Raw genomic sequence first — 13,787 nt, 5'->3', positions numbered from 1 at the left:
AGGGGTTAGAGTGTGCCCTGTTCTGAAGGTGGTTCGAGTATGGATTTCTTTGTGCATCTTTCCAGAGTGGGTGTTTGTTGGTCTGGTGATCCTGGGAGTCTTTCTCTTCTTCGTCCTGGTGGGGATCTGCTGGTGCCAGTGCTGCCCTCACAGCTGTTGCTGCTACATCCGCTGCCCGTGTTGTCCTGATTCCTGCTGCTGCCCTCAGGCCTGTGAGTAAAGTGAGCAGTGGAGTCAGTGGGACAGTGACAGAAAGAAATGTCACCTCCCCATCTGACAACTGCATGCCCTGAGTTCCTTCCCCTTTTCCTTTCCTTCTAACTAAAAAAGTTGGTCATTCCAGACTCTCCCCTCTGCTGGGAGCCCTGACTTCCAGAGATGACCATCCTTGTCTTCCGTCTCACCTCCATGCTTTTCATCCACACCTGTCACCCCGGCATTTGGAATTCTCATTGACATTATTGATGAAAAGAAGAGCAGGTTCAGGATGGGGAAGTGAAACCTTTGCCCTCTTCTCAGGGCATTGGGGCTAGAGGGAACCTCCTCGCTCATCCCCTGCCTCTTTTTATAAGCATAGTGTGAAAACTGGGAGCCGTATTCAAGAGTTTTGTTTATTCTCAGGATGGAACAGTTGTCATTTGAGGATTCAGAATTTTACCTTACTTACCTTACCTAAGGCCCATGTAAGCATTAAGCTTGGCAACCCTACAAACCAAACACATTTTGAAGGAGATAGACACATGTGTCTTTAGTATCTTTTAGGCGTGAAGCAGTTGCTAGGAGGGATCAGGTTATTTGCTCTGCTCTTGAGATTGTGGAGAGGGATCCAAGCAGCACTGGGCAGCCGCCATGCTAGGCCTCGTCTCCAAAGGGGCTGAGACAACTTACAGACTGTGTGGTGGAGAGTGGGCTGCTGCTGTCACGGACGATGCTGCTGTGACAGTTCCTAGTACCACTTAATTACTCAGTTGCCAGCTACTAAACACTGTAATTCCTTATGTCATTGCCTTTCCGTTGAACTGGAGGGATCCAAGGGATGGGGGAGAATGGTTCTGATGAATTAATTCAGACCTAGGAGAATACACACACACACACACACACACACACACACAGCTTTCAAGCCAGGAGCTTCCTTAAGTGCAAACTCAAAATTTTGGTATGAGGGTTGTGGAGGGTGGGCTGATGTAATTTCTCTTACTCTTCATCTCCCTCCACAGTGTATGAAGCAGGGAAGGCAGCAAAGGCCGGGTACCCTCCTTCTGTCTCCGGTGTCCCTGGCCCTTACTCCATCCCCTCTGTCCCTTTGGGAGGAGGCCCCTCATCTGGCATGCTGATGGACAAGCCGCATCCACCTCCTCTGGCACCAAGTGACTCCACTGGAGGAAGCCACAGTGGTAAATGCAGTTCCACACTGCCCTGCCCTTCCTCCTCTTGGGCCCCACTTCTGGTTCCTTGCTGCTAGTATGATCAGCTCAATGATGCTTCTTTGGAAACTGATTATCCTGGCTCCATAGATGGGATTCTTCCAGCTGTATCAGCTATCTTCTAGAGTGCATGCGCGCTTTCTCAAGGCTGAAGGGCAGCATTGCTGCTGCCTGTGTTCTCCCCAGGCTCCTCAAAAAAATAGAAGTAAAATAGGCACAGCACCTTTTCTACCTCTTGCTGGTCATTCATTAATAAGTACGTAGCTCATCCCTATTAGTGTGGGCTACAGTGGGAGCAAGGAGCCCTGGTGGCACAGTGGTTAAGTGCTTGGCTGTTAATAGAAAGGTTGATGATCTGAACCTACCCCGTAGCTCAAAAGGAAAAAAGCCTGGTCTTCTGCTTTTGTAAAGATTACAGCCTAGGTAACTCTATGGGGCAGTTCTACTCTGTCACATGGGAGGACTATGAGAGTTGATTCAACTGCATCTAACAACAACATAATAGTGCTGTGAATGATACCAAGAAGCATAGGACCTGGTTTCTCCAACAAGGAGCATGGCCTAGTCAGGGAGAGAGGATGTGCATTTGTGGAGACAATTAAATATTAGAGTACAGTACTGGGAATTCAGAAATGAAAGGGATGGAGTAATTACAAAGTCTTCAGGAGAGAGGCACTTAAGAACAACAGCAACAATCAGGCATCAGTATACAAGATGGGTGGTAAGTGGATGGGAGAAGGTGGAATCGGAGACTACGAACTAAGATACAATTGAAGTGGTTCAGGTGTGAGAATGCATCTGGGCCACGATGGAGACCATGGGGATTGAAATGAGTGGGTCAGTGTGAGAGGGATTTTGAAAGAAAAAGCAATGAGACTTTAGGGAATGAAGGAACGTGAAGCTTCAAGAATGACTCCAGGTTTTCCAGCCAATCATTGATTAGAAGAACAGATTTGGGTGAAGGTAAGCCTCATTTTGGCATTATTAGTTTGTGGTTATTGGGGGGAGGCATTAAAATGCAGCTTTCCTGAGGACATTTAAACAGGATTACAGTGCAAACCAAAACGTTGATAGTTTGAATCCACCCAGCGGCTCCATGGGAGAAGGACCTGGGCATCTGCTTCTGTAAAGATTGCAGCCAAACAAACTCTATGGGGCAGGTTTGCTCTGTATCACATAGGGTCACTATAAGGTGGAATTACCTCAGTGGCACCCAACACAAACAAGATAGTGAAGCTCAGGGTTATCTGTATAGTATAGATTTAGCAGAGTGCTGGTGGCACTGTAGCATATGCATTAGACTATTAACTACAAGCCGCTCTGAGGGAGAAAGATGAGACTTTTTGCTCCGGTCTTAAAGACTCACAGCCTGGGAAGTCCTGTAAAGGATCGTTGTGAGCCCGAATTGACTTGATGGCTTCTAACAATAACAACATAGATTTAGGAAGTGAGTTTAAATCCCTAGGCAGATAAGCCATTAGGATTGGTAAAACATACATCTTTACTCAGGGAGGTACCTGGACTGCCTTCAGGGGGGACAGGCCAGCACAGAAGAATATCTAGCCCACTTCATGAAGTGCTACTACCTGACTGTAGATCTGTAGATGGAGTGGATATCTTCAGTGAGCAATTGGTATTTGTTGCTTTCTCTCCCTATAACTACAACTATTCTGCATGTATCAACTATCTTATTACCTGGCATTCTGCATTTACAACAATAAAAAATCTACTATCAGGTATTTTTTTGCATTCATGCCATACATCTGGCAGTAAGGAATGCCAAAGTGTGAGGTGTGAATAATGCTAGCTGTGATGGATAAGGTTATATGTCAACTAGGCTGGGCCATGATTCTCAGTGGTTTGGCGGTTATGTAATGATGTAATCTGGAGCATATGAAATGACATAGTCATCCTTCACTTTATCACTGGATGTGGTGATCATCCTCCATTGTCAAATAAATAACACTGATTTTCTTGTAACAACCTGGTCTTTGGAACCTAACCATGGGTGTATTCTGAATTCTGACATCCAGGACTTAGAAGGAGTCACAGACTAAAAAGAAAAATTTAATGATTAAGGTCACACAGAGAATTAGAGAAATAAAGACCCTGTCTATTTCCCAGAAGGAAAGAGTAGGCAGAAGGGACATGAATAGAAATTACCTCATACTCTTTATGTACTGTGTCCCCTCTTTCTTATCCTTTTTTTCCTTTCCCAGTAGAATCCTTTCCACTTCCTTTTTATTTAGTAGGTTATCACAATACAATGACTCTTATTCAAAGAAGGGAAAACACTTTACTGTTTTCAGCTTTTCTTCTCATTCCCTGCTTGTTCAATCCAATCATTTGGCCCCATCCTGCTACACTATCCAACTTTCTCCAAGCTGTCTGCAGGTGCTACTGAGTCAGTCAGGATTTTTTTGGATGCAAGTAATGGATATGGCTTTAAAAACAAAACTTATAATTTCACGTAGCAATAAATCTCAAGGTAAGATGACTCAGGGGTTGTTTAACTGAACAGTTCAAGAAGGAGCTAGTTCTTTCCATTTTGGGGTCTGTTATGCTGAGATACTATCTTGCCCTCTTGCGTTGGCTCCTCTCACAATCCCCTGTTGGCTGCCATAGTTCCAGGTATTAAGTGCACTCAAGGACAGGAGAAGGTATACCTCTTCCTTGTACTCCAGTTCCCAAGGGTTAAGTAAACATTTTCAGAAGCCCCTCCTCCACTCAGCAACTTCTCCTTGCCATTTCATTGACAAAGAACTGTGTCCCACCTCCATTCCTAATCCAGTCACTGATAAAGAGAATGCTGTTATCATAATTAGCTTGGACTCATCAAACTCACCTGCTAGGCCCAAATATTTTCAACTTGTAGGTGAGCAAAGTTAGGGCCTATTAACAAAGAGAAAGGGAAAGATAGCACTGATGTTGGCCATAGCTAGTCTGGCCCATATTGTCATTATCTGACTTGTTGAGTCAGGACAAAGTTCTTCATAACATCCACTGGCACGTTTCTATACTCATGGTGCCATGAGTAGAGTTAGTACTGACGTTCATCTATTCGTCCTTTAAGAGAGCCAGTTTAGACCAGTGTTTCAAGTAGACTATTCTTTAAAGACTGCTAAAAATGTTAAGTGTTGATATATAAAATGTAAATTGAGCCTTTTTTATTTATATATTACTTCAAGTTTAGGGTAATCATCTAGCAACAGTGATTATTCAGATTTGCACACAATACTCTTTGAACACTCTGTAGTTGCAAAGGCATCTCTGATGAGCTATGAATAGTATACACAGTTGGTTATGAGTGGGAGAGAGTTTACAAGAACCCTGTTTCTTTCTCCCATTCTTTATAGCAGCTATTTGAGAAATTCTTTCCTCAAAACTAAATCTCATTATCTCCCCTGTCATTCTCAGCAGATGACGTCGTCTCTTGCTTCTCAGAGAAAATATAATCTAAGATGTCCTCCAACCAACCTACACTTTTACCTGCTCCCACATACACTGTTTTCATCTTTCCTCCTGTCACAGTGGAAGAAGATTCTCTTCACCTGTCCTGCTCTGGATCCAATCCCCTTCTGCCTTGTCAAGGTCCTCTACAGACTCTCCACACTCCATTTCCTTACCACCTCAGATCTCCAACTTTTCCTTTTCCTTCCTATCAGCTTTCAAAATATGCTCAAATCTCTTAAGATACAGCAATTTTCAAAACACTTCCCTATGTCTTTTCTCCTCTTCATAGCCAAACTCCTTGAATGAGTTTTGAACATGTAATAGATCCATTTCCCCTGGTCTCACAGACTCTTCAACTCACCAACACCTTGCTATTGTCTTCAGTCACCACTCCTCTGTCAGTCTGTCAACTGTGGCGACTTGCATATGGCTGTGATGCTGGAAGCTTTACCATCCATATGTTAAATACCAGCAGGAACTTCCAGACTAACATGGACTTTTGTTAAGTTGGTTCCAACTCATAGTGACCCTGTATAGGGCTTCTGAGGAGCAATTGGTGGCTTTGAACTGCCGACCTTGTGGTTCACAGTCCTGTAATGACCCTACAGCTCCACACCAGGAGTCCTAAAACAGACTAGGAAGAATGAAAAGAAGGCCACTTATGAATGTATAGCCACTGAAATACTATTTGATATACTGCTGGACGATGAACCCCTCAGATTGGAAGGCACTTAAAATATGACTGAACAACAGCTGTCTCCTCCAAGTAAAATTGACCTTAATGATGCAAAGGTAGTATAGCTTTGGGAACCTTCATTTTCTAATGGGACACAACTTAAAATGAAGAGAAACAGCTGCAAATATCCATTTATAATCAGAACATGAAGTATGAATCTAGAAAAATGTGAAAGTTGTAAAAAATGAAATGGAACAAACACATAAAGATCGATATCCTAACCATTAGTGATCTGAGATGGAATGGTATTGGCCATTTTGAATCTGAAAATCACACGATTTTCCAAAAGCTGTGTGGATAGTAACTATGTGGATCATTGCGAAGAGGGTATTCCAGAGAATTCGATTGTGCTCATGAGAAACCTGTACACAGCTCAAAAGGCAGTAGTTCCAACAGAACAAGGGTGCACTGAATAGTTTAAAATAGGGAATGGTGTACACCAGGGTTGTATTCTTTCACCACACTTACTCCATCTGTATGCTGAACAAATAATCAAAGAAACTAGATTATATGAAGAAGAACATGCCATCAGGATTGGAGGAAGACTCATTATTAACACCTGTGATATGCAGATGACACAACCTTGCTTGTTAGGTGCAAGATGGTCAGCAGTTTGAATCTACAAGCTGCTCTGTGGGAGAAAGATGAGGTTTTCTGGTCCCATAAAGAAAGATTTAGAGTCTCCAAAACTCTATTCGGGGTTACTGTGACTCAGAACAGACTGTATGGCACACAGCCACTGGTGTCTTTACCACTCCAGAAACCAGCTCTTGCCAAGGTGGCCTTACTGCTTAATCTAATGGATGCTTTTCAATCCTTACCTCCCTTGATGTCTGGGAAGAATTTACCACCACTGACCGGTTCATCTTTCTTTGCCTTTTTCAACACTTTGTAAATTTCCCTTATCCCTTTCTCCCTATGCTGTGTGTGCTTCCTCTGCGTATATTCTTTCTTGGTCTGAGGTTCTTCTCCTGGGGAATTTTATCTACTCCATGGCTTCAGTCATCTCTATGCTGATGCCTTCCCTCCCCGCCCCCAGTCTCTATCACTTACCTCTCTTCTGTACCTCGGTTCCATGTAGTCTAGACTCTCCTCCTGCATGTCAAACCAGGGCTTCAAACTGCTACATTCCATTTCAGTCCCCTTCTAGAACTGCCTTTCTACCCCAAATATACTGAATCAGAATCTACCTTTTAACAGAATTTTATGGGTACACAGGAATCACCTGGGGATCTTGTTAAAATGTAGGTTCTGATTCAGTGTTATCTGGGGGAGAGTGGATGCAAATTCCCAGCAGGGGCTAGAATGAAAGGTTTGAATCCCTGCTTCAAACTCAGCCTCCAGAAAATTGAATGAATCTATTGGTCCTGCACCTCAAACCAATTTGTACTTTTCTTAACTACCTCAGTGGATGGCATGCACCATCATCTACCTAATTGTTCAAACCAGAAGCAGCAACTTCATCTTCATCTCTTCATTCTCCTTCACTTTCCTCATCTATTGCCAAACCTTTAAATGTTACCTTAAAATAATCAGTTTACTTTCCTCCATTTCCACCATTTCCACAGTGATTATCCTAGTCCTAGTTGCGGTTCAAACCCACCAGCTGCTACTCAGAAACCCTATGCGGGATTGCTATAAATTGGAACCGACTCAATGGCACTTAACAACAAGAAGCTGCCTTTATTTCCCACCTGGATGAATGCAATTATCTCTACACATGGTCTTTCCACATCTACCCTTGCCTTACTCTATTTTATTTTCACATCTACCTGGCCTTCAAGGATCTCTGGTAGCATAGTGATCATGAGTCAGGCTGCTAACCTCAACGTCAGCAGTTCAAAACTACCAGCCGTTCCATGGGAGCAAAATGAGGTTTCCTGCTCCCGTAAAGATTTACAGCCTCGGAAACCCTACACAGGGTCGTTAAGTCAGAATCGACTCCACGGCATACCACTACCACCACCTGGACTCCACTCCTCCTTCTTGCAAAAGAATTGAATAGGCAAGTAGGTTTCTGAAATGTCACTTACAAAGATAATAAGGGTATAATCCTATACATATGCCTACTGTATGTATACAGAGAATATGCAAATTCTGAGCATCACTTCTCCCACTGCTGAGCTACTGTCACCCTGGGGGTGGAATTTGGCAGCTGTTCCATCATCCATAAACAGCCTTAGCTCATTAAGATAGGACAGGAAGAAAAAGGCTATATCCCTGAGTATCTGCCTTACAAACTTCTTTTGCAAGTTTTACAAGTTGGATTTTGGCTGTAAAGAAGAAATTAGCTGAAAAATGGTTGCGCCTTAATTAGGTCAAAAGTATCAACTCAAATCCTTGAACAATATGAATTTTTTTTTTTTTTTTAATGATACTTTGGCATCAAAGTGAGTATCTATCCCAATATTTCCTCTCCACTAAATTATAAGTTAGCAGGGCTAATAAATTAGAGGAGCTTAAGTATGAAGGGCCATATGAACCAAAGGACTTGGACAATACTGAACTTGAAAAGAGAAATAAACCATCTATCAATCCTAAACTGAAATGTCACGAGGAAAAAAAAGTCATTTTTCAAATGTATTGAACTTTGGCCAACAGTCTAGGACATTTCTTGTTAAAATATCACCACACATCAGAGAGTTCTCGGATCTTCAAACAAATTACAGATAAAATCAATCTGATGCCATTCTATGTGTTTTCACACACATGCACAAATACATTTAATGAGTGCTATAAATTTTTCCTACCTTCAAGGAATTTACAAACTAATAGAGTAGGGAATGGACAGGAGGGAAGGCTTATGAACAGAAATAAAATAAGATGCAAGACAGTATTAAAGGCTCAACAGCTAACCAAAACGGTTGGCAGTTTGAACCCAGCAGCCATTCTGCAGGAGAAAGATGTGGCCACCTGCTTCTGAAACGATTCCAGTCTTGGAAACCCAGTGGGGCAGTTCTACTGTCCTCTAGGGTCACTATGAGTTGGAATCAGCTGGACAACGACGGTTGTGTGCTAAGAACTATGATGCGGGTTCAGAGAAGGGACAAAGATCTCCTCTGCTTGGAGGAACCAAGAAGGGTTTTCTGATGTTTCATTTTCTGCTGAGTTGTATATGACACAGAACCAGATTGTACGAGGATGTGAGAACGAGTCTAAGTGCCCCGTAACTTGTAACTAACAATAAAAAACAAAACCCAACACCTTTCTAAACAGAGAATTCTCTAGCTTTTGAGCTACTAAAACCAAATGGATGATATCTCTAAAGTCTGAAGAGCACTACTGTTGCTCCCAGTATCTGTCTTGACTAACAAATAAGAGGAATTGTGGTGCCATAGGATAAGAACTCAAACCCCAAGGTTGGTGGTTCAAACCTACCGGCCGCTCCTTGGAAACCTTATACTGGGTTGGTATGAGTCAGAATCGACTCGACAATACTTAATAACAATAACACCAAGGCTTCTGAAGTCATGGCCTGGTGTGACAGAGAAGCCAGGACTGAAAGGCAAAGCTGTCCCTTTCATCTGAGGCTGTAAATAGCGACTATAACTTTTTGAGAACATGATAACCTATCCATATGTAATTAAATCTGTGTTGTAATGAGGAGTGTAATCTGTTATAATGACACAGAAAATAATCTCAACTCCAGTCCAAATTGCAGTTAACAGAGGGGTCTCCAGCTGTTGCTCCCAGTATCTGCCATCTCTCACCACCAGGGGACAGCTGACACATTGTTCCATATAGCAGCAGGTCTCTCACCCCCTCAACCTTTGTCTCTAAATATCCAAATGTTCATTGCCACAACAGTGAGTCACAGAGTGAGAAACGTCTAGATAAAGCCACCAGTGCAGGTAGAATAGGCCCCTTCCCAACAAACATGCTTGTTTCTTTAACATTAGAAAATCATCACCAATGACAACAACCGCGGAACTTACCTGTACCTTACTGCTCCTAAGTCATTTTCTTCCTGGCCAAAATTCCCCAATAAACAACCTGTATGACCTCATCTGCCATAATTTGTAATCCTTTGTAATTCCAGGAATTTTACTGTCTAGAGAGGGAAACTATGGAAAATACTCTTCCCAAAGAAACTCTTGACCCTACCCCCACTCCCAGGCTACAGCAGTTCAGTCCAGCAAATATTTAGTTAAGTGCCTACTCTGTAGAGTCCTGGTGTGGTGCTATAGGATAAGCACTGGACTGCTAGCCATAAGGTTGGTGGTTCAAACCCACCAGCCACTCCTTTGAAACCTTATACAGGGTCACTATGACTCAGAACTGACTCAGCAGCACTTACTGTGTAAAAGCACTGCCCTAGGGACATGGGAGATCCAGACTGAAAAGGGTGTTTTTTTCCTCAATTGGGGAGATCAGACAATGATACAAATAACTGAAACAAGCCAGAATGTGTTAAAAACCACACTAAGTGTACAGATTAAATTAGGGGAGAAAGAAGGGAGGAAGGGGAGAGGGAGAGAACTTTTCTAGCTCTGAGAATCAAAGTCTTATGGATGAAGTGGCATTTGAGCTGTACCAAATAATTAGCAAATATCTCAATGTGCTCCATTAATGTGGTCTTCATTGTCCTCTCTTTAAGAGATTAAAGGGTGGACAGTTATTAGTTGCATTTTACATACACAAAAACAGAGTCCTAGGTAAGTCATTATTTATTGGAAATCCTTCAACAAACCAGAGGCAGCATGCCAAAAGATGCCCAGTTCCTCATTTCCCAGCTGTGTGTCACATCCATCAGACATAACTGCCTCAGAACCAACATAGCAGTACCGTGGGATAATTGCATTTTAATTGAACTGTCTGTACCACTCTGCAAACGCCTTTACAAAGATGGAATAGTGTGTAGCTTGATAAATAAAATCATTGCTGCTAATATTTGCTTCCACATAAGGACTAGACTATGGATCTAACCTTTAATGAAGGTGCTTCTAAAAATCATGTGCTGAAATACATCAAAAAATTTTTAAAGTAATTCTACAATTTGAGATAGATATGAGTTGCCCGGCAATTCACGTGCAGAAATTCACTGCACCTGCAAATGAGTGTGTGGGTGTTCTTCTGTCTTCAGTGCCTGGGCTGTGATTAGAGTTCTGTGGAATTTTTATTTTAATCTTCAGTGTAAATAGCTTGTGTGTGGGGGTTTTATCCACAGCCAGGGTAACATGACCAGAGAGTAGAATGCAGGGTTTTTTTCCCAAGGCACATACCGTCTTCTTTATGGTATCTGCCTCACTGTGGTGTAGGGAATGTTGGGGTTGGGTCGTTTGCATCCACCTCATTACATAGTACTAAGAGGCCAGAAGAGAGGACTTTGTAGCAGATCATAATAGTGAAGGTCAAGTTAACTCCAACTCATGGTGATCCCATTTATGAGAGTAGATCTGTATTCCTCAGAGGCTGATTGTTTGGAAGTAGATCATCAGACTTTTATTTTGAGGTGCCTCTGGGTGAGCTCTACCATTCAGCCCTTCCATTAGCAGCCAAGCTGTGTGCATCAACCAAGGACTCAACAGAAGACTATATAACCCATAGAATAGTAAAGTATTTCCTACTGTGGACTTTGCTTTCTCATCTTCCCCTTCTACTTCTTACTGCTTCTCATCTTAGACTCCAAAGTATCCAAAGGTGACCAATTACACTTCATTTGGACTGCTGGGCTTCAGCCCCAGCACTGCCAACTATTCCTGAACAAGTTAGACAAGTTATTAAGCCCCTTGGAAGCAAAGTTTTATCAAACATAAAATGTGACTAGTAACTACTACTAAGAGCTTCCTTAGGTATGACAGCAGATATCCATGTAAAGCATTTAGCATGACCCAGCACATTTTCTGTGCCCAGTAAATGTTGTCTATTACCATTTTTATTTTGTTCCCATCCCATTCATTTCCTTCTCTCCTTTTTCTCTTATCTGTGCATCAGGTCTGCCTGTGTCTGATCACCCTGGGGACTGGGATTGGACTCAGTTGATACATAAGTGTTTTGGGCCTTTGTCCCTGACAATATGAATGGCGGGGACATGTGTAGGAGATGGTATTAACGCTCATGCTTTAGTTTAGCTTTGTTGCTGTCATTTTTCTTAACCCTGAAAATAACACCTGCTTGTGACTACATAACAGGTTTAATTAATTATGCCCAGAATATGGCATTTCTTTTCCTAAAAGAAAAATGCTAATGAACTAAAATGTAACCATGATTGGTAATTACCTATTTTGAACACTATAGTGTGCATGGTCTATGTTTAGTATTAACTCCTGTGCACCACCAAATGTAAAGGCTTGTCTCCAAGGCAGGTGGAGCCTTTCAGGCCACTTAAAGTCCTTAATGTTTAGGCATCTGTTTCAAAGGTATAGTCAACTGTTCTCCCAACCAAGTGACGGTGTGATCTTCACAGGATATGCAGTGGCATGTGTCTTCAATCTAGAAAATGGTCTCTTTTTTTACTGTGAGTATACTCCCCCAGTGGAATTAAAAAACTTTGAGATGAGCTTCACAGAGAGTCATAGGACATCAAAAGCTAGGAAGAGGTTAACAAATGACTAGAAATATACTGGTAACCTGCTGGTCCTCCAGTCTAATGATACTATCAGTTATTTAAATATAACTGTGTTATTTAAAACAAGAGTTGTTATAATTGGGAGCACATTTCCTTCATTGCAGAATGAATGGAGCCATTCTTTTCCTGATATTTTCCTTTGCCAGCTCACCTTCTTGTTCTTTTCTCAACAGTTCGCAAAGGCTATCGGATCCAAGCAGACAAAGAGAGAGATTCCATGAAGGTCCTGTACTATGTGGAGAAAGAGCTGGCTCAATTTGATCCAGCCAGAAGGATGAGAGGCAGATGTGAGCATCTGTTAGTTTTATGTAATCTGTATATCATGCAAAAGTCAGAAGCTACAGGGGTCTTGGGGGTTACCAACATTAGGCAGCATGGAGCTTGCAGAGTCAGAATTAGCAGGGATATCTGGTGGCTTTAGGTATGCAGCAGGAAGAAAAATGTCCTTCAGTTTGAAAGCAGAACACTCACACAGCACCTTGATTTATGTTAGGTGTCTCCACACTAGCAGTCAGTACTGCTGGGGTTATAGAATCCTAGGATTTGAAATATTTTATTAAAATAGTCTTCTCTACTACCTCCTTTACAATATATTCAAACCATTGAATTAATATGTGGAAGCTTCAGTAGCAGCTCTTTCCAATGTGCAGGCCCTTCACATTGAACAGTTCACTGCCAGTGTGTTGCACAAAGGACTCCATGAACATGAGAGAGCAAGTCTGCTAAGTAAATCTGGTACAGAAGAGGCCTATGTTATTCTTCTGAGCTGCTCAGTAGCAAAGACTGAGGGCAGAACAAGAAGGCTGCCTCTCTTTTCAAAAGACCTACTTAATTGCTAGGTCTGTAGGTGGCAGGGCCCCAACCCTTAACTAGCCCATAACACTTGGAGACTTTGAAGCTGACACAGCTGACTGCTTGGGGTGGATTCCAAATTACCATCTCTGATGAGAGGCAGGTCTGACTTGGAAGGGGTCATTATCAGAGGGTGCTGGCAGGCATAGGAGTGAGGTCACTATGTGTCTCTTTGGAACTGAGAGACTTTATGGAATTGTTGGGAAACAGTCTCAGTCTAGAGGAGCTTTATCCAGATTAAGGACAAAGTATTCCACCCAGTTTGCTATTCTAAATCCATCCTGTCTGAGTTGTATCCATTGCTGCATCCTCCCACCAACACTGACTATAAAAAGACCATCTCCAGATTGGAATGTTAGGAATGCAGATGTCACTGCACTTGACAAGCAAATTGTAATGGTGTTGTCATGGATTCCTGTAAGGGGCCAGAGACAGAGGTAGTGATGAAGGTGAAGGAGCATGCAGAGGGACTCTGAATGTCTCACAACTTGAGGGGGAAAGTTAAAAACTATGGTTCAAACTAAAGGATGGATTCTGGTTTAGGTGATGTAGCCTGTCTACCTTAACTGAAATGGTCACAGGGGCTGGCTGGTCATAAGGTAATGGAGTCTAACTGGACCTTTAAGTGCCATTGAGTCAGTTCCAACTCATAACAACCCTGTATAAGGTTTCTGAGAAGTGGCTGGTGGGTTTGAACCGCTGACCTTGTGGTTAGCCGTCCAGTGCTTATCTTACAGCACCACACCAGGACTCC

The 13,787-nt window shown here is 42.4% G+C and overlaps 1 protein-coding gene across 1 annotated transcript in view; it reads left to right on the top strand.

Moving 5' to 3' along the window:
• The window catches only part of ILDR2 (immunoglobulin-like domain containing receptor 2), a 97,964-nt gene that overhangs the window by 75,130 nt on the left and 9,047 nt on the right, over window positions 1–13,787 (top strand). The window contains exons 5-7 of the mRNA XM_006875992.1: window positions 66–212; window positions 1,218–1,394; window positions 12,355–12,468. Coding sequence (XP_006876054.1) covers window positions 66–212; window positions 1,218–1,394; window positions 12,355–12,468 — 438 coding nt within the window. The remainder of the gene's footprint in view (window positions 1–65; window positions 213–1,217; window positions 1,395–12,354; window positions 12,469–13,787) is intronic.

Source organism: Chrysochloris asiatica, unplaced genomic scaffold (assembly GCF_000296735.1).
Source record: "Chrysochloris asiatica unplaced genomic scaffold, ChrAsi1.0 scaffold00349, whole genome shotgun sequence".
In the NCBI taxonomy this organism is placed as follows: Eukaryota; Metazoa; Chordata; class Mammalia; order Afrosoricida; family Chrysochloridae; genus Chrysochloris; species Chrysochloris asiatica.
The sequence above is the reverse complement of the archived record's forward strand: the minus strand, read 5'-3'. Positions and strand labels throughout refer to the sequence as shown.